Raw genomic sequence first — 20,949 nt, forward strand, 5'->3', positions numbered from 1 at the left:
GGGGGGGGTCTGACAGCACCAGGTTGGGATATTGGGAGAGGGGGCTGAGGAGGGCGGGGTTTAAGGAGGTGACAGGCTTCAGTGGGATCTAATGCCATAGAGTCCACCTTTCAAGGCAGCCATTTTTGCCAGGTGAACTGATCTCTGTCACCTAGGGTTGCCAGGTCCTCCCTGGCCACCGGTGGGGGGTGGGAATGTAGGGTGGCCAGGTCCAAGTTGCGAAGTGCCTGGAGATTTGGGAATGGAGCCTGGGGAGAGCAGGGACCTCAGTGGGATACAATGCCACAGAGTCCACCCTCCAAAGCATCCATTTTCTTTGGGGGAACTGATCTCTGTAGTCTGGAGATGAGATGTAAATCTGAGGGGGGGGGGCGGGGTCCCTAGGTCCCGCCTGAAGGATGGCATCCCTACTTGCCTGGAGATCACAAGTAATATCAGGAGATACCCAGCCACCATTTGGAGGATGGCAACCGTATTCTTATAGTCTGCCATTCTCTCATTGAGTCTCAAGGCTGATTATATACTGTAAGCTAATACAATACAGCTGTGGAGCTGCGGTGGCTCAAGTGGTTAAGACGCTGAACTGCAGGCTGTGGAAGGTCAGTAGTTCAGCAGTTCAAGACCCGGGTGCCGCAAGATGGGGTGAGCTCCTGTCTCTAGTTCCAGCTCCTGCCAACCTAGCAGTTTGAAAGCAAGAAATTGCAAGTAGATAAATAGGGACCGCTTCGGTGGGAAAGGAACAGCGTTCCGTGCGCCTTGGCGTTTAGTCATGCAGGCCACATGACCACGGAAACATCTTCGGACAGCGCTGGCTCTTCGGCTTTGAAACGGAGATGAGCACCGCAACCCTAGAGTCGGATTCGACTGGCTTTCGAGCAAGGGAACCTTTACCTTTACCTAATACAATACAATAGGACTACATGCTAAAATGTACGGTTCTGTTATTGGGCTCCCCCGCCCCATTAACAAAACTTCCTACCACTGATGGTGTCCAGCTTTTGCTGACTCTATTAACAGCTTGAGAGCCTTGCTGGATCCTGGACTCCTGTTGGGGAAACAGGTGTCCAGAATAGCCTCCCCCTAAAACTCCCCCCCCCACTACATCTGTTTAAGCAGTTGGCGCCCTGCCTGTTTGCAGGTGCCTGACCTTGCCATGCTTATCCAAACTTCACTAACCTCCTGACTAGATTACTGTAATGTGCTTTACATGGGGCTGCCCTTGAAGATGATTCAGAAGCAGCAGCTTATGCAAAATGGACAGCTCATTTGTTCTCTTGGGCTAGCAGGCAGGCCCTTTCACTGGTTGCCAATTAGTTTTCAAGTCTAATTCAAGATATTAATCACCCTTAAAGCTCCTGAAGGATGGCCTCTCCTTCTATGATCCTGTATGGAAGCTTCATTCTTCTCAGCAGGGTCTACTGTCAGTAGCCTCTCTTGTCCACAGCCTGTTCTCTGACAGTCTTGGCTCAGGCCTTCCAGTGGCCACCTCATGCCTTTGGAACAGAGTCCTAGAAGGGGCCAGAAGCCTGCAAAACAGAGCTTTTTCTGAGAACTTTTGGGGCAGCCTGAGGCTGGGCCAAGAGGGAATATCCTGATGGTGGGGACATAAAATTTTTAAAAGGTTGATTTAAATGTTTTGATATCTATTGTTGTAATGGTACATGCAACATCTATTGAGATCTAACACGCTGAGATTAAAAGGTGATTAGATATAAAGAAATGAATCCCTTTGTTTGCTATTCAAGGGCCCCGGTCACACGGGCCGGATAATGGGGGGGGGGGGTGGCGGCGGCTAATTGCTCTGGTGCAATTAGCGCCGCCAGAATGCGATCTGATGCGCCGGCGGCAAACCACGGGTCCTGTCCTCCCCGCCTGCGCAGTAAGGAGGGCCGGCGCGATCACACCGCAGGAGTCCGGAGACAGCCCGTGGCAAACCGTTTGCCACTACATATGAGGTACTGGTTTTTTATTGCACTTTTTCGGCGGTATGCCACGGGTTGGCCACGGGTGCGCTCCACTTGCCAGATGTTACGGTGTGATAGCGCCCCGATAAGCCGCCCACCACCCGTGTGACCGGGACCATGCCAGATTTAAACATCAGACTAGTTCTGGCAAAGCCATTCCGACCTCCTTATAAAAGGATCCGGCCACATCCACAAACCAGGACATCCAAGGACGGATCGTCCAAACCCAAAGGCACTCTGTATCTAGACATGTTGCGGATGCCAGAGGAGAGAAGGGTGTTTCTTCCCTAGTCGGGAGTTTTACACCAGAGCATCTGCCAGCTGGTGCGCCAGTCACCTGTTCGGGCATCGATTTAGTCACCTTCTTGCAGCCCGACGGGGGTCCTTTCACATGGCGGCGCGCTCTGGGCCTGGAGTCGCGGCGCATGCGCAATGTCTGTGGGGGGTCGCGGCGGCAAGATGGCGGCGGCGGCAGCAACTGCTGCTGCAGCAGGGAGCCCGGCGGCGGGGTCGGTCACCAGCCCTCCGCTCCCTTCTTCCGCGCCACCCGAGGGCGACGACGAGGAGGGCGAGGAGACGGAGTCGGCAGCGGCGGCGGGGCCCAGCAGCGGCGGCGAGGACGGCGGCAGCAGCAGCAACAGCAGCGCGGGCTTCCGTCTGACGGCGGTGCGGCGGGACCCGTCGGTGCGGCTGCAGCACGGCGTGAGCGGCCTGGAGCCGTTGGCCTGGTCGGAGGACCACCGCGTGTCGGTGAGCACGGCCCGCAGCATCGCCGTCCTCGAGCAGCTCAGCGACATCAACGGCGCCGCCCCCGAGCTCGTCATCCACCGCACGGCCGTGCCCGCCCCCGCCGCCTCCTGCCACCTCAAGGTGGGCGCCGGCCGGGGCAGTGGGGCTGGGCGGGCGGGCGTGGGGGCAGCGGGTGGGTTGTGTGGAACTCCCCGCCGCAAGGTGCGAGGGACGCCGCTAGCCAAAGACGGGGAGATGAAGCAACTTGCAATGTTCCCTCTAAGCTGTGGAGTCCTGTGAGCAAAAATTCTACCTCGTGAGCCACTGGCATTAAAGTTGTGAGCAGGTGCTTTGGCTACTGCATAAATTAGTTTGTCCTGGAGCCCTCCTCCCTGAGCTAAGACAAAAATGTGTGAGCTGGAGGCTAAGAAACTGTGAGCTAGCTCACAATAACTCAAGCTTAGAGGGAACACTGGAAGCAAGTGCTCAGAGGAGATTGCTTAAGCCGGGGATTGTTGGCGGTGGGGGCGTCTACATACGAACTCCCGTTTTCTGAGGCGGTCTGCCGCTGGTGTCCCTGTCCCCGGACAGGAGTATGGTGGCCACTGTTTGTTAACTCTGCTTGCGGTGTTGCCTGCTTAAACAACTGAGCTGGGTAGGCAGGATGACTGTTTAGGGACTCTGAGAACCGCTGTCATAGCCAGTTTTAGGATTGTAGTGTAGTTTTAGGATTGTAGTATAAAAGGTAAAAACCACAATATGGATTTCCCCCAATATGTCGACTATATAGATGGAGGCATTCTATGTTCCACAGGGCCTGTAAAATGGAGCTCTTCCACCAGGCCTTTGGAGCCACCACCACTACTAAACATCATCAATAGTTAATAGCAATATAATAGAGAGCCCTGTGTCCCTGGGATTTTAACAATGGTGCCGGTGCCAATCACTTCTATGATATCTAAAGGAGATCTGAGAGCTGATCATCTGGAGAGAGAACCGAGTACGGCAGCCATCGTTGAAGTAACAACAACAACCAAGGACAATTAATACTAGCACTTTATGTCATCAATTGGTTGTAGTATGGTTTTAAGTGTTTTAATTGTTTTAATTGTAATTTACATACTGTTTTATGTAAGCTGCCCTGAGCCGGCTACGGCTGGGAGGGTGGGATAGAAATCATAAATAAATAAATAAATAAAATAAAATATGGAGCCCATGAAGGATTTCTGTGGATTGGCGGATGAATGGTTTTTTTCAGTAATTTCCTCCTCCTGCAGTCCTTTGCATCCCTGCTTTTTTGGGAGGTCCTCTTAACTCCAGGAGCAGTACTTGGTTGTGGTTGGAGGAAGAGTTCCACTTCTCTGATAGAAATGTCTTCCTTTCACAGAGACCTGTGAGGGTCCAAGCTTCATATTGCAGTTGAGGAGGGCTGAGTGAGGCTGAAAGAATAGTGGCTTGATTGAGGCCATCAGGTACATTTGTGGCTGAGATGGGATATGAACTCAGGATGTTCTAGCTCAGTTCAGCCACCACGCTATATTAGCCATTCCCCACCTCCTGCTGCTTCTCCATGCTGGGAAAATGTTGCTTGTCTTATGCCCGTTTGTTATGCAGCTGATGCTGGCACCGGAGTCTAGCCAAGGGCGAAGAAACACCCTTAGGAAAAGAAGTGATTCTCCTGGGGGTAGGTTTGCCAGCTCGCTTGCTGTGCCTTTAGCAGGAGCCTGCCACGCACTGACTAAACATGCAAAGAGTGTCTCATTGTCTTTCTCTCCATAACAGGGGAAAGTGTCTGCTTATCAGGCTGCTATTTAAAGGCACAGGGGCAGGAAAAAGGTGGCAATCCTAGAGAGACCAGGATGAGCCAAGGGAGGCAGACCAAGCATGAGGTGAGGACTGCTAAGAGAAGGTGGACAAAGGGGGACACACAAGGAAGCTCACAGGAAATTGCTTCATGTCAGCTGGTTCTCTTGAGTGATTTGACATCTGTGGACAGTCAGCCTTTGCATGGTGCTCTGAGAGGTCTTCAGTGACTCCCCCTCCTCTGTCAATGTTTGCTTAATGGTTTTTGGTCAAGGGTCATTGCTGGTTTCTGGTCAAGGGTCCACCCCGGCCGAAGTATAAATATGAAATAAGAAAGTGAATGGACACTTGAGAAAATGGGTAGTGCACTTACTAAAAAGCTGTGGTTAATGGAGTTGCATCGTCGCTCCGCCAGAACCACTATGTGAACTGGAGGCCCCTTGGCCGTCTCTGGGTCCAGTATTGTTCAGTTGACTCTCCTGGGCTGATGTCGACAGGATTCTGAGTGCTGTGAAGCCCACCACCTGCATCTTAGATCCGTGCCATCATGGCTGGTGAAAGTCAGTGGTGATGCAGTATGAATCCCCCTGGTGGAAGTTTTAAATCTGTCCCTGAGTTTGGGGGTCTACGCGAGGGGATTGAAGGAGGCTGTGATGATGCTGCTCTTGAAGAAACCATCTCTAGATCTGACTGATCCTTCCAACTACCACCCAGTATCGAATCTTTTGTTCCTAGGTTAGGTAGTTGAGAGAGCAGCAGTGAAACAGCTCCAGACTGCCTTGGAGGAAACCTTGGCTCTGGACCCATTTCAGTCCAGCTTCCACCCCGGCCATGGGACAAAGACGGCACCGGTCGCTCTCACAGATGGCCTTCGTAGACAGCTAGATTGAGGCGGGTCAGCACTGCTGTTATTGCCTAATTTAATGGCAGCGTTCAACACTGTCGATTATGATCTGTTGACCCACCACCTTGCCAGTGTGGTGATCTGTAGGACAGCCTTGAAATGGCTTGTCTAATTTCTCCAAGGTCAGGGACAGAGGGTGGCGCTAGGGGAGAAGGTCTCACCATGATACCCCTTGGTGTGTGGTGTTCCCCAAGGGGCAATCCTCTCCCCAATGTTATTTAACATCTGTATGCATCCCCTCGCCCAGCTGGTGCAGAGTTTTGGGCTGGCTTGTCACCAGTATGTCGATGACACCCAACTGTATCCGCTGATGAGCGGCCTGCCAGATACTGCCCAGATATTTTTGCTAAAGGTTTGGAGGCTGGTTGGATGGCTGAAACAGAGCCAGCTGAAATTGAATCCATCTAAGACAGAGGTTCTGTGGCTGGGCCGGGGAGATTCCGTATTTGGGTGTCAACTCCCAGCTCTTGACAGTGTGTGCCTTTAACAGCAGCACCGACTGTCAAGAGCCTGAGTGTGATTCTGGAGGCCACCCTTTCAGTGAAGGACTAGATCACAAATGTGGCTAGGCTGGCATTTTCCCATCTGCACCAGGTTAGAAAACTGGCCCCCTTCCCGTCACACCCGGACTTAGCCACAGTGATCCATGCAACGGTCACCTCCAGATTCGACTACTGTAACTTGCTGTACGCAGGGCTACCCGTAAGGCTGACCTGGAAACTTCAGTTGTCCCAGAATGCAGCGGCCCGTGTTCTCATGGAAACCCCATTTAGAGCCCATATCCAACCGGTGCTCCGCCAACTGCACTGACTCCAGGTTGAACACCCAGCGTATCTGAGGGATCAGCGTATATCTGAGGGATCACCTCTCCTGATATGTCCCCCAAAGAGCATTACGCTCAATAAATGACAGCCTACTAGTGATGCCCGGCCCAAAGAGCATCTGGCTGTCCTCAACTAGAACCAGGGCTTTTTCGGCCCTGGCCCTGACTTGGTGGAACTCTTTGCCAAGTGAGACCCGGGCCCTGTGAGACTTGATGTGATTCTGCAGGACCTGTAAGACTGAGGTGTACGGCCGGGCTTACAGGTGAGGACAACATCTGTTTCCTTCAAGACTGACGACCCCCCCCCCTTTCCCTTATTCCTTACTTAGTTCATTTTGTATGATATTACTCCCCTCTGGATAAGGGGCAATCTGTTGTACTCTCTTTTTACGTACCATTGTATTGATTGTTAGTAGTATTGTTAAGAGTTGTTTTAATTCTAAATTGTTATTATCTATATATCTAATTCCCAACACGCCCCCTCTGTGAGGATATCTAAATCAGCACATCAGGGGCACTTGGGGGGGCAGAGAGGTTTTCCTGCACACTTGGGGCAATCCCCATATGTGCAGAAAAATCTGAAAACTTGGAAAAAATATGCAGGGGATATTTAAATCCCCCCAAAAGAGAGGGGGCGAGGGCGGGAGAAGGCTTGGCTGGCCGGCGGCTGTAAGCCGCCCAGGCCTCGCCGCCGCCCGGGGGGGAGGGAGAAAGTTTGGTGGGCCGAGCTCAGCCCCCGCTGCCGCCGCTGCCACTGGGGGGGGAGGGAGAAAGCTTGGCGGGCCGACCAGGCCTCGCCACCACCAGGGGGAGAGGGAGGGGGAAAGTTCAACAGGCTGGCCAGGCCTCACTGCCACCACCACTAGGGAAGGGGGTAGGGAGAAAGCTTGGTGGGCTGAGTTCAGGCCTCACCGCCGGTACTGAGGGGGAAAGAGGGAGAAGGCTTGGAGGGGTGTGCGGGCCTCGCCATGGGTGCCGGGGACGGGGGGGGGGAAGGGAAGAAGACTCACCTGTGGCTGCTTCCTTCTCCTCCTGTGGAGCTTCTCCTCCCCCCCAGAAGTATCGTGGGTCCCCCTTCTTGTTTTATTCTAATTGCTTGTAACCATGTTGCCATTGTTGTTAACCCACCCTGAGCCCTGTTGTACAGGGGCGGGCGGGTTATAAATCCAATAAATAATGAAATACACAAATGAAGAGTTAAGGGCAGCAGAAGGATCCTTGTGGGCTTGAGGAGAACCATCTCTTGTAGCGCCCCAAACCCCAGTGGAGAAGTCTCAAGAAAACAATGGCAGAAGATGCAGCAAGGGGGCAGAGAGGCTAATAGTCTGGCATGTATGGAGGAGAGAAATGGCGGGCAATGAAGACAGGCATGCCAATGCAACAGTCTATTTACCACACAATTCTCTACTGTTAGTAGGCTGGGGGCTGGGGGTCCTTGACTGGTGATTGAGACCTTTTCTCTGGAGCTGGAAAAGTATTATGTCAAGGTCTAAAAATCCCTTTTAGATTTGACAGCCCCCTGGTCTAGTTCCTAAATTTTTAGGCTGGCTCCTAGAGCCAAAGAAAATATGCCAAGTCCTGCTCTAGAAGAACTGTTGTGTAGGGCTAGTGTATCAAGAGCCATAGAGAGCCCAGTGGCAAAAAAGAGAGATCTGCCACCCGAGCTTTCATCAGGTATGTGCCCTGGCGTCTGCTGAAATGGTCTCTCGCAACCGAATGCTCCCTTGTTCATCTTCAGTCTTAAGGCATAATAACAACACTTGAATGCATTTGCGTGTGGATTGAATTGACCATTTCTTTTTCAGGTTGGTTCCAAAAAAGAAGTTGCTGAGTGCAAGGAAAAGTTTGCCAGTTCTAAAGATCCCACCCTAAGTCAGACTTTCATGCTAGACAGGGTGTTCAACCCCGAAGGGAAGTCGCTGCCCTCTCTGCGAGGTTTCAGATACTCCAGCTGGTCTCCACTGGGCTGCGATGCAAACGGCAGGTGCCTGTTGGCGGCTTTAACGATGGACAACAGACTGACCATCCATGCGAACCTGAACAGACTGCAGTGGGTACTGCTGGTTGACTTGACTGAGCTTTACGGGGAGCGCCTGCATGGGAATGGCTACAAGCTTTGTAAGGGGGAAGCCCCCAAGGGAGATTTGGGGGACTTCTCTGAATTCCAGAGGAGGCACAGCATGCAGACCCCGGTGCGCATGGAGTGGTCTGGGATCTGCACCACCCAACAGGTGAAGCATAACAACGAATGTCGGGACGTGAGCAGCGTACTGCTGGCGGTAATATTCGAGAACGGAAATATCGCCATCTGGCAGTTCCAGCTTCCTTTCGTGGGCAAGGAGTCCATCACGTCTTGCAGCACCATAGAGTCGGGAATAAATTCCCCCAGCGTCTTGTCGTGGTGGGAATACGAGCACAATAACCGAAAGATGAGCGGGATCATTGTGGGGAGTGCCTTTGGGCCAGTGAAAATCCTCCCGGTCAACCTGAAAGCAGTCAAAGGCTATTTCACGCTGAGACAGCCTGTGGTTTTGTGGCAAGAGATGGACCAGTTGCCAGTCCACAGTATCAAGAGCATCCCTCTTTATCACCCTTATCAGAAATGCAGTTGCAGTTTAGTGGTGGCTGCGAGAGGCTGCTACGTTTTCTGGTGTCTTCTCTTGATATCCAAAGCGGGCTTGAATGTCCATAACTCTCACGTGACCGGGCTTCACTCCTTGCCAATTGTCTCCATGGCTGCAGACAGACAGAACGGTACTGTTTATACGTGCTCCGTCGATGGGAAAGTAAGGCAGCTGATTCCCATCTTCACAGACGTTGCATTGAAATTTGAACACCAGCTGATAAAGTTGTCCGAAGTTTTGGGCTCCGTGCGGACTCACGGGATTGCGGTGAGCCCGTGTGGGGCATACCTGGCGGTCATTACCACCGAAGGCATGACCAACGGCCTTCACCCCATTACCAAAAGCTACCAGGTTCAGTTTGTGACTCTTAAGACATTTGAGGAGGTGGCGGCTCAGCTGCTGGAATCTTCTGTCCAAAATCTTTTCAGGCAGGTTGACTTGACGGATCTGGTCCGATGGAAGATCTTGAAGGACAAGCACATCCCACAGTTCCTACAAGAAGCCTTGGACAAAAAGATCGAAAGCTTTGGGTCTACTTATTTTTGGCGCTTCAAGTTGTTCCTCTTGAGAATCTTGTATCAGTCGCTGCAAAAGACGCCTTCTGAGGCCTTGTGGAAACCTTCGCACGAGGACCCCAAGGTTTTACTTGTGCATTCCCCTGGGACTGGGAGCGTGGAAGACGAGGGGACTTCAAAGCGGGGGGGCAAGCGGAACCCAAGTGAAACAAGCAAAGGAGAGGATGGGGACGACCTGGCGGATGATTCGCTTGCCCACTCGAGTGACTTCGGAGGGCGAGAGCCAATTGAAGAAAAGCTTCTTGAAATCCAAGCCCAGATCGAAGCTGTTGAAATGCATTTGACACGGGAACATATGAAGCAGGTGCTGGGGGAAGTCTACCTACACACGTGGATTACAGAGAACACCAGCATTCCCACGAGGGGGGTCTGTGACTTCTTAATGTCCGACGAAAGCTACGATGACAGGACTGCGCGGGTGAGTGCCTCCAAATGTCCAAACCTTTGGGTGGTAGAGCTGGAAGGGCTTATGAAAATGTGGGGAGCAGACATTGATGAGGAACGACAGCCTACCAGGTGCCGTGTAGCAGGGCGGAGGATGTTAATTGCCTTGAGTTTTAGACCTCAGGAAGGGGCTTAAGAAAATAACTGAGTTCAGTTGTAAGAGCACAAAGCTGCCTTTGCTGCTGTTGCCTCCTAGTCTGAAATACTGTGGGATTCCCATAGGAAGCAAAAGCCCTCGGGTGAGCAAAGACAGTAGTCGTTGCAAGGCTTCAGAATATAAAAACACTTAACAAGGATGTATAGTTGCATACTTTTAATGTCTGCTCTATTGTGGCTCATTGTAAAAAGATAATGTTGTAATCAAACAACTTATACGGTGTAGGAAAAAAAAAACAAGTTCCTGTCCCAAGAAGCTTTAAAGTTTGACGCTGAAGAATGCAGGTCATAGGTCTTCTAGCAGGGGCCTATAGCCATAAGTAAGCAATTTGCAGTGGCACAACAGTCTGTGAGAGAGGAAAGGGAAAAGATGGGCAGACCGAGAGCTAGAGAAGAAAGAGGAGAGAGAACGCTGATCTAGTTAGGTACAAAAATAGAGGAAAGGTAATATATAGATTAAAAAAATGAAAAGTGGAGTCTGTGCTTTACACTGGAGTCAAAGATGGGAGCCCAACTTGGAACAGCATTAAGGACGTTTGTCTAGATAACTGGCGCAAGCTCATTGTGCCCCCGCCCCCCACGCAGCCCTTGTGTCTTTACTCTCTAAGTAAACGTGGCAGTATTGCGTATGGTCTCCTGTTGTTCCAGCACTCAGAGGAGCAAGGATTGGTTGAGATCTGTACCCCTAAAGAGTAAGAGTTACTGTAACGTAGGAAGCTGCCTTTTCCCAGACCGGACCTTTGGACCACCTAGTTCAGTACTGTCTGTTTGGACTGACAGCAGAGCTCCTAGACTGCTGGCCAAGGGAGGTCTTTCCCAGCACGTGCCCTGCGAGGTTCTTTAATTGCAGATGTTGGGGATTAAACCTGGGGCCTTCTGCATTCTGAGCTGATGCTCTGCCACTGAGATTCCCCCTCCCAGCCCTTCCTAAAGTGGAAGAAGTTGTGTGGCAGTGAGGACGTCGCTCCCATTTCCCACCTGCTCTCTCTCCCTTTTACAAGTCATATGTTGAACTTCTGGTTCATTATGGTCGGAGACGATTGTCATTCATTGCCGTAGCTCTCTGAGAATTGTCTTCTGTAAGCCTCAGAAATTTTCCAGGAGTGGCCAGTGAGACATTACTGGGATATCCCTCCCTTCTTCCTGTTGTTATATAGACTGTATGTTCCTTGGGGCAGATGGCTCTGTGTGTGCTCCAGCAGGAGTGCGAGGAAGCCCCGCCAAGGCCCTCCCTGGCCCCAGGCAGGCAGGGGTGGGAAGAGGCGGGGAGGAAGCAACTTACCCTCCCTCTTCTCCTGCCTCCTCCTGGTTGAATGAGGGCTGGAAGCGGGGCGGCCGGAAGCAGGGGGCGGGGCTTCGTCGTGTGCCCCGCCCTCCTGCACCTCACCCGGGGGAACAGCGTTCCCCCCAAAAATGACCTCTGCTGTAACGTAGGAAGCTGCCTTTTCCCAGACCGGACCTTTGGACCACCTAGTTCAGTACTGTCTGTTTGGACTGACAGCAGAGCTCCTAGACTGCTGGCCAAGGGAGGTCTTTCCCAGCACGTGCCCTGCGAGGTTCTTTAATTGCAGATGTTGGGGATTAAACCTGGGGCCTTCTGCATTCTGAGCTGATGCTCTGCCACTGAGATTCCCCCTCCCAGCCCTTCCTAAAGTGGAAGAAGTTGTGTGGCAGTGAGGACGTCGCTCCCATTTCCCACCTGCTCTCTCTCCCTTTTACAAGTCATATGTTGAACTTCTGGTTCATTATGGTCGGAGACGATTGTCATTCATTGCCGTAGCTCTCTGAGAATTGTCTTCTGTAAGCCTCAGAAATTTTCCAGGAGTGGCCAGTGAGACATTACTGGGATATCCCTCCCTTCTTCCTGTTGTTATATAGACTGTATGTTCCTTGGGGCAGATGGCTCTGTGTGTGCTCTGCAAAGCACTGGGTCCATTAATAGTACAACATAAACAACAATCGGCTCCCAATTGAATATATTGTGCAGTTGCCAAAATCCTGTATTTCCCCCCCCCTGCAGATGTCTGAAGTAGCTAAGACTTGAAACACACCTGACATACAAAAGAGTGTTCAAAAATATCTTATCATGTTCTCTGAGTGGTAACAAGTGCTTTGAGACAAAGCTTTTCTCTTTCAGGTTTCCTTCAGCCATCAATTCTTTGAGAGTTAGGGCAATTAAGTTCCGCAGACTACTTGAGTGGCACATGAAGAAGTCACTTGCACTGCCTTTTGCAAGCCCTAGATGCCTTGCATTGCCTTTTCATTCCGTTGTATGCAATTTTAAGCGGGTTTGGGCTTTTGCATCTTGTGTTCTTCGATCCCCCCCCCCTCCGGTCTCCTGTGAGATTTCTCTGCCTTTCAGCAGGCAGCTGTCTCTTCCTATAAACGCGGCTGCTGACTGCTGCTGTGTGTTCCCAGGTGCTGATTGGGCATATTTTAAAGAAAATGAACAAACAGACTTTCCCAGAGCACTGCAGCTTGTGCAAAGAGATCCTGCCATTCACCGATCGTAAGCAGGCAGTGTGCTCCAACGGACACGTTTGGCTCAGGTAAGCCACACTTGAGTGAGTGCCGGTTCCTTTATCTGATGGCGAAAGGGGGGGGGGGGCTTCAGCAGCAACGGTGAAATGTATTTTTGAGCAGCAAGGGAAGTAAAGAATCACGTTGTCCACGCTTGCCCAGGAAAGATCAGGCACCTCCCAGTCTTGGGAGTGCTAGAACAGGATGGCTTATTTTAGAGGCAGACTGTGTTAAGAAGAAGACGAGATTGGATTTAGACCCCGCCCTTCACTACCCAAAGGTGTCTCAGAGTGGCTACAAACTCCTTTCCCCTCCCCTCCCCACAACAGACACCCTGTGAGGTGGGTGGGGCTGAGAGAGCTCTGACAGAAACTGCTCTTTTTCAAGAACAGCTCTGCCAGAACTACAGCTTGCCTAAGGTCATCCAGCCAGGTGCAAGTGGAGGAGTGGGGAATCAAACCCGTTTCTCCCAGATTAGAGTCCGCCCACTTAAGCACTACACCAAGCAGTTTGGGTTTTGGCAGCTGGGTGCCTGGGTCCCTAACTGGTGGCAAAGTGTGCTCCCCCCTCTCTCTGACATGCACAGAAGGCATCCAGATGTTTTCTGTCTTTGGAAGTCCCGATAAAATATCAGTGGCCCTTCCTGAAGCAGATTTATCAGCCAGAAAGTTAAGACAGACTAAGAACTCCCCACACGTTGGATTGTTGTAAAGCATAGTTTAATTACACTAGGATTTTACTGGGGTTTGTTTGTTTCCCCCCCAAATTTAGAGTACATTAAATTTTATGATGTGAAGTTTTGACCTACAAGCTTCTTTGGGGACCTTCAGCTGACCTGAAAGGCAAGGTATAAATATCGTTACTTTAGGAGGAACATGCCTGCCGAGCTCCAAATACGGGGAATGAGCATTCATCTCAGTGAATCCATTGCCTGCTGCGCTTAAGCCAAATGGAGAGTACATCACAGCCGCCTGATGATACCCTGTATTGGATCAGCTGCTTCAGCAGTGTTAGTTGCTTTCATAGGAACATCAGGCAGAAAATGAGTTTTGTATTTCCATTATTGCACCTTGCATATTAAAACAGTCATCTGAATTATTGTAGTATTGCATTTACTAAAAGGTTTTGAAGTTCTGTACCTCAGAGAAACTGGAGTAAAAGGTGAAAGATTTATAGGATCGGGAGAGGAAGTTCTGTACCAAAAGCGGCCTCGATAGGCGACTAAAAGCCTCTCTGTGAACTAGTGGAAGTATCATTTGGACCTATCTGGAGAACTTCAATCAGGCATTGGCCACAACTTACAAAAACTGAGGTTCTTGATGAGGATCTGGGGTGGGCGAACCAAGAGAGACCCAGAATTAAATAGTGCAGCTGTTTTGCCCTCCTTTGGAATCGGGGTGTAGCAAAGCTCTGTGTGTGTGCCTATTCTAGTTTGGCACCATCCAGTTGGCATCGGTTATTTGTAATCTACATCTACCTCTGACCTCTGTTTAAAATATTTTCTGTCTTGCGACTGTCGTAATTTAGGGTGCTCTGCAAGCCACTTTGGAAGATATTTGATGGACGGGCCGGAGGGTGTCTTGAATACACATAAACACGAGCAGACCAGTGTTCCTTCTAAGCTGAGTTAGCGTGAGTTAGCTCACAGATTTTTAACCTCCGGCTCACACCTTTTTGTCTTTGCTCGGGAAGGATGACTCCAGAGCCAACTAATTTATGCAGTAGCCAAGTCGCTCGCTCACAACTTTAATGGCAGTAGTTCACAAAGTAGGATTTTTGCTCACAAGGCTTCACAGCTTAGAGGGAACATTGGAGCAGACCGTACCCTGTTGCTGCCGTTTGGCCTCAGTAGTGGGGACAACCTTAAGCCTTCTATTTGTGATGCTGATCCTGCTCTGCCCCCCTTACAGGTGCTTTCTAACCTACCAGTCCTGTCAGAGTCTGGTGTACAGAAGATGTCTGCTTCGGGACAGCATCGCCCGGCATCCAACCCCAGAGGGTGAGGTCTTTGCTCTGACTCTGTGTGTGTGTGTGTGTGTGTTATGCTGACAGAGTACCAGGACTGCAGACTCTGTCCCAGAACTCATTCGTTTCAAGCACCAGTCCAAGTTTCCCCAGCGTGGTGCCCGTGGGCAACGTGGTACCCGTGGATACCTTTTCTGGTGCCTGTGAAATGTTTTTCGAAAGCGGGCAAGGCCAGGTGAGACTTCTGCCCAGCAGAGCTTCTGACTGGCCCGCTGGAGATCTGATTGGCGGTGCAGATTTTCAAAGGGCTGCTTTGGCGGCAGCTTGCCGGAGTACCAGGACTGCAGACTCTGTTCCAGAACTCATTCGTTTCAAGCACCAGTCCAAGGTTCCCCAGCGTGGATACCTTTTCTGGTGCCTGTGAAATGTTTTTCGAAAGTGGGCAAGGCCAGGTGAGACTTCTGCCGAGCAGAGCTTCTGACTGGCCCACTGGAGATCTGATTGGCAGTGCAGATTTTCAAAGGGCTGCTTTGGCGGCAGCTTGCCACCACAGCACAATGAGCTCTTCACTGTATGACTGAAGAGAAGCTGCCTGTAGGCAAGAAAATGTTTTTAAATGATACGCCCATTTCAGAAGAAATCCTGTTAAGCAGAGCTTCTGCCTGGAATAGTGACGCGTGACTTCCGTCCCTGAGATTTTGTGGCTGGCCCTGCCATTTCTGGCAGCCATTTGGTAGCTGCTCCCACCCTCCAGTGTCAGAATTCCAAAAGTGCCCACAGGCTCAAAAAGGTTGGGGGCGCCTGCAGGAGTCCATTATCATCTCCTCAGCGACAGGTGGCGCTTCAGCAGTTACACACCTCCCCCGATATCAAGTGGCTCTGTTTATCCCCCACTTTTGTTAGCCATGATTACGCATTTCAGTCATAAGAACATAAGAGACGCCAACGTTGGATCAGGCCAAAGGCCCATCAAGTCCAACACTCTGTGTCACACAGTGGCCAGAAATACCAGGTGCCATCAGGAGGTCCACCAGTGGGGCCAGGACATTAGAAGCCCTCCCACTGTTGACCCCCCCCCCCAAGCACCAAGAATACAGAGCATCCCTTGCCCCAGAGCCCCTATCTATACCTTGTGGCTAATAGCCACTGATGGACCTCTGCTCCATATGCTTATCTAATTCCCTCTTGAAGCCGTCCATGCTTGTAGCCACCGCCACTTCCTGTGGCGGTGAATCCCATGTGTTCATCACTCTTTGGGTGAAGAAGTCCTTCCTTTTATCCGTTCTAACCCAACTGCTCAGCAATTTCATTGAGTGCCCACGAGTTCTTGTATTGTGAGAAAGGGAGAAAAGTACTTCTTTCTCGACCTGCTCTATCCCATGCACAATCTTATAAACCTCTATCGTGTCACCCCTCAGCCGTCGTTTCTCCAAGCTGAAGAGCCCCAGGCGCTTTAACCTTTCCTCATAGTCCTTTATTTGAAAACATGTGGAGATCTTATCCAAGCAGGCTGCTCAAAACTTTGTCGTCCCCCCCCCAAAACAAAACAAAACAAAATCTTTCACCAATTTTTTTTCTTTATTTCCAGATCCAGAGTGGATCAAGAGGCTATTGCAGGGCCCCTGTACGCTCTGTGACTCTCCCGTTTTCTAGAGAACGGCTCGTGGTGAAGAGCTGCAGGTTACTTTCTTGAGGGCCCAGGCACCACCCAGTCTGGGAGCAGCTGCTGGAAGGTACAGGTGTGGAAGGACTCAAGGGGGACACGTCAAATGGAACTGGATGAGCTGGAGCAGCAAAGGGGCCCCGTGCCCCATTTCAAGCCCGAGAGGTGAGAAGGCCTCCTCGGTCAAAGCACACCAGCACAGACCCTCTGGAAACCATTCCGATTTCCCGGCCCGGTTCGACGCAGGCCCTCCGCTCATGTCCTTTCGGCACACGGAGCCTGGAATTTGAGAACCTCCCTTCAGATCGGCAGCAGGCTGGAAGCCCGCACTGCAAACGGCCGCTTGGAGATCGGCTGCAAAGCTTCCTGTGCGAGTGAGCTTTGAAAGGGCACCAGCGCTCGCTGTGCCAGAGACGATTAAATTATTAGAAATAATGTGTGGTTTTTAAAAATGTTTGAAAACGTCTTGCATGCCAGTGGTACTCATGGAAGAAGAGTTGGTTAGTTTTGCTACAGCGGAGGTTGTCAAGTAAGTCTTGGGGCTGCTGGGGATTCCTTAGAAGGGACTCTTCAGGGAGGTGAGATCTGTGCCAAATACTGGATGCAAAGTTTTAAGTTATGTTAACAATAAGGTATGTCATGCAGTTGGGCACCCCAGGCTAAAATTTGGAGCCTCTGATATTTTTCACTCACAGTGGGTTTTCTTTCTCCTTCAGACTGGACCTATCATATGATCATCTCAAAGTCGATGTGGGTGCCTTGTGCCCTTTCCAACCTTTTTGGCAAGAGTCGTGTCTGCATTATGCTAGGAGTCCCCCGTCTTCCAATTACAGTCCCATTTGTAGAGGGAAGCATTCTTTGTAGCGGTTGAGATGGGGGGGGGGGTAAACTTGTTAAAAATGAAATTGAGTTAACCAAATTCTGTGGCAGTCCACTCCGTCTCATTCAAACGAAAACATCTCGCCTGGGAATAAACCTTTATAAATCCACTTTGGTCTTTCAGCCCCGTTAACTGGTTTACCAACACCACTTTGGGGGGGGGGATGGGATCACATTTCTGCATGCTCACATTTGTAAAAGCCTTTTTAAAAAAAGCAGCAAAAATCTCTCAGCAAAATAAGGAGAAGGCTGTGGATCCTCCCTCTCTACTGTGCAACTTCTCTTCTTGCAGGGAGGTTTTTAATGCTCTCCCCCCCCCCATAAGGGCATACAAATGGTATGCCCCCACCTGAAGTGGCACAGTGCATCTGCCGCCGCCACACACACAAATCCCGGTCACACACAGTCCAGGCCAGTGAGCAGCGTCTTCCTTATCTCACAGGGGTCAATGTTTTCTGCTCGGACTACTGATGTTTGAGGAAGTCTTTCCATTCCGATTCTGTGCCTATCGTTTCCAGTTCTTTTCTGTTCTTGAGCAAAATAATCCACAGTGGAAGATTTTTGATGGTGGCTTTCACTCATCCTGTTCATGGATCTCTCTTGGAAACAGAAGAATAATTTCCTGGAAAACATCCTAGAGGCTAGTTAATTTACCATGTTGCATTTCTGGAGCCTCTTATGATTTGTTATTGTGGCTGGTATCTTCACTTTCCTAAACTGAAGCCATTCCAGCTGCTGCTATACTTTCCAAGGTGGTCTTGATACTGTTGGTGTCGGGGGGGTCATGATTGTCTCTTCAGGTGCTAGAGGGCTATAGTCACATAATCCCAATACTATGAAGGGCATCTCTGTCTTAGAGGATTGCAGGTAGCAAAGACTTAAGAGCCAGTTTGGTGTAGTGGTTAAGTATGTGGACTCTAATCTGGGAGAACCGGGTTTGATTCCCCACTCCTCCACTTGCAGCTGCTGGATGACCTTGGGCAAGCCATACTTCTGTCAGAGCTGTTATCTCAAGGACAGCTCTGGAAAGGGCTCTCTCAGCCCTACCTACCTCACAGGATGTCTGTTGTGGGGAGGGGAAGGAAAAGGAGTTTGTAAGCCGCTCCCCCAAGTGAAGGGTGGGGTATAAATCCAATCTTCTACTAATTTCTCTGTGCAGTGTTAGAGAGAGACTGCCCATTGAAACAGGCAGCACTGGGCTTGGTGAACCAATGGCATGACTTGTCATAGGAGCTCCACACGATTGTGTGTGTTCCCAGGTGGAAATCGGCGAAGCTGCCAAAGGTCCCAGGTTCATTTGTAGGATTCATTCCATCCTCAAGCCTTGCTTGTTATTGGAGGATATTCATGGCCTATTCAGATGGCCTAATAGTGTGTATTAGGCACTACACTGGGTTAATTGGATTAAAGCGGTGTAAAAGGCTAATTAAATATTGAACGATGTGTTCTCACTGTGGTAAGAAGAGCAAGAGGGGGGCGCAGGCAGAGCCGAGTCCTCATCCATCAGCACCATCAAAGAAATTCAAACTACCGCAGTGGAGCAGCTGGGGGCAGGGTCAGGCACAGGCCAAATGCAGCACTGAAACCGCGTTACAAGGAGGAATTTGGGTTTCTCATTTTAGAATCCAAATCATTTCAACTTCATGTTTTAATTTTCCTTTCAAAAATAAGTTTCTAGCCCTCATGGCTGCAGAGAGATCTGACGTCATCTGAGTTGATGGGGGGGAAGCGATTAAGCCCCCAGAAGCGAGTGAGAGCCCCAGCTCCGGGCAACTCTTGTAGCCGTCTTCTTGATCTCATTCTAGCAGCCAGGGCAGTTCAGCAAGGGCAAACCACCTCTGCTTGTCTCTTGCCCGGAACACCCCATCTCGGCACCTTCTTCTGATCCAAGTCTGCAGTTGGATCCTTCAGGGGCTGGTTTGAGCCCCCTTGCTTCTGTAGGCTCCAGTTGGGGAACAAGGCTCCGTCGAATGAGTGTAGTTCAGCATTTGCTGCATTGATGAAAAACTCATGCAAGTTAGCTGAATTTCGGCTTTTCTGTCTCAGGTACTTCAACTACAGACTGCTGTGTAACCCCATCATGCTCTGCCTGGTCACATAAAGGTGTGGTCACTAGAAACAAATGAGGCCCTTGTGCTCAAGTGTAGATAGAACGGGTGGCGTCACCAACACAGGTCTCAGATCTCCTGTGGTGAAGCTCAAATTCCAGGAACCAGAAGCACAAGGTATCAGGGGCCAGCATCCATTTGGGCCTGCTCTTTGTCTCTTACCATGGTCAGCCACATTCCCCTGGGAATGAGAGTGAAATGGAGCTAGCGAAGGTCTAGCTATAACTTTCCAATGGAGTTATAACCAGACTGTTCTCTTAAGAACTGAAGTTCTGTTGACAAGTTGGGAGGCACTGTAGAATAGGGGCACCATTTTAGTTGAGGCGTGTTCCTGTTATGCAACACAAGGCCTCAGATCTCACAAAGCATCAGCTGGCTTCCAGTTCTGATACTGTGTTCAACTCCCGATTTGTACAAAACTGGCCTTTGGTGCTTATCCTTGTTTTCTTAAAGGAGGAGAAGCTTCCTTGCTTCCATGAGTGCTATCAAAACGTCCTCACTGATGATGGATGGGGTAGAGGTGTGCTTGTATATTACAAGGGCCCTGCTGTGTGCACACAAACCTGCATGTCTCCCGTCACGATGCCTGTTAGTGTACTAAAGCGCATTTTGCCCTCACTGTCAGGCTCTCGAAGCAGTGTGTGCTGTTTTCCATGAGGGCGCATGACATCGTACATTTACATGGTAGAAACTAAGACACGCGCTACTAGGAGATCCCTTTGGGGGTGGCGGTTGTATCTGGCCACAGCCCCTGGTGACCTCACTGCCCTAGCCAGGTTTCCATCCACGTAGCCCTGCCCGCTGCTCTCTTTGTGGGCCATGTTAATGTGAGAGATTATCTTGGGAACTGGCTTGTCTACAGCCAGGTGGATAACTGCTTCATTGCACAAAAGGACCAAACTCTTGCTGTTTGAGGCTGGGAAGGAGAGTCTTTGTTGCGTTAAAATAACTGTAGGGATCTCTTCCCCTCTGAGGTGCTGTCCCGGCTTGAACAATATGCAGGAGGCTGAACTGAATGACACGGCTCCAAGATGGAGCCAGAAGGAAGACTCAACTGTGTTGTCATCCCGCTTCTATGGGGTATGGGGGGGGGAGTCTTACAGGGGCAAATGGGGTGCCTGCAACAGTTGAAAATGGTGACTGTGTAACTTTACAGCATGAAGCCAGAAAGAAGGAAAAAAGAACCAGAGGCACACCGAAATCTCCTTCTGAATGACCTCTCCTGTTTCAATAATTGGTTTCTGGGAAATAGTAAAAGATGTTACATACCGTACAATCAGTCCCAAGGAGAGGAGGCGTTGAAAATGGTACCATTAACATCTTTTAAGTACATACCTGTCCAAAACAGCAGCCGAAAGATGAGTGGCATCATTGTTGGGAGTGTTTTCGGGCCAGTGAAAATCCTCCCTGTCAACCTTAAAAGCAGTCAAAAGCTAATTCACAGCCAGTGGGCTTGGGTGGGGGGGGAGATGGACCACTTGCTGGCTCACAGCATTATCATCCTTACCCGAAACATAGTTATGGTTTAGTGGTGGGGGCAGTGGCAGGAGAAGTCTATGTTTTCTGGTCACTTCTCTGAAGCTTTGTACCTGCTGGAGCCTTGTCAATTGCTAAATGCAACTAACTGCAGCGGTGTACTGCATTGCAATAAAGAGGTCTGGTGAAGGCTTCATTCCTTAATCTGGTTGGGCCTTTCAGTTTGATCAGGTCTGGTAGAGGGGAAACCTTCATTCACTAGCAGCATCCCCCATCGAGCTGCAGGGACTGAGGCCGTGTGAGGAAACGGACCGGT

General features: G+C 50.5%; 2 protein-coding genes across 2 annotated transcripts in view; one reads left to right on the forward strand and one right to left on the reverse strand.

Annotated features, from left to right (window-relative positions):
- Positions 1-2,417: 2,417 nt before the first annotated feature.
- Positions 2,418-17,171, forward strand: GTF3C4 (general transcription factor IIIC subunit 4). Its single transcript, XM_015407539.1, has 5 exons — positions 2,418-2,834; positions 8,029-9,840; positions 12,441-12,571; positions 14,453-14,541; positions 16,096-17,171. The coding sequence occupies exons 1-5, from the start codon at positions 2,424-2,426 to the stop codon at positions 16,158-16,160; spliced, it is 2,508 nt and encodes an 835-aa protein (XP_015263025.1). The 5' UTR covers positions 2,418-2,423; the 3' UTR covers positions 16,161-17,171.
- The window catches only part of AK8 (adenylate kinase 8), a 125,308-nt gene continuing 117,648 nt past the window's right edge, over positions 13,290-20,949 (reverse strand). The window contains exon 10 of the mRNA XM_015407537.1: positions 13,290-13,377. The gene's annotated coding sequence lies outside the window, so the exon portion shown is untranslated. The remainder of the gene's footprint in view (positions 13,378-20,949) is intronic.

This window comes from Gekko japonicus, unplaced genomic scaffold (assembly GCF_001447785.1).
Source record: "Gekko japonicus isolate JY-2015 unplaced genomic scaffold, Gekko_japonicus_V1.1 scaffold955, whole genome shotgun sequence".
Lineage (NCBI taxonomy): Eukaryota > Metazoa > Chordata > Lepidosauria > Squamata > Gekkonidae > Gekko > Gekko japonicus.

What these genes read in the sequence shown, in the direction of transcription:
- GTF3C4 (XM_015407539.1), top strand. Translation starts at nt 2,424, where the DNA reads ATGGCGGCGGCGGCAGCAACTGCTGCTGCAGCAGGGAGCCCGGCGGCG. An exon ending in CCGCCTCCTGCCACCTCAAG is followed by an intron (nt 2,835 to 8,028) that starts GTGGGCGCCGGC and finishes TTTCTTTTTCAG; the next exon opens with GTTGGTTCCAAAAAAGAAGT. An exon ending in ACGATGACAGGACTGCGCGG is followed by an intron (nt 9,841 to 12,440) that starts GTGAGTGCCTCC and finishes GTGTGTTCCCAG; the next exon opens with GTGCTGATTGGGCATATTTT.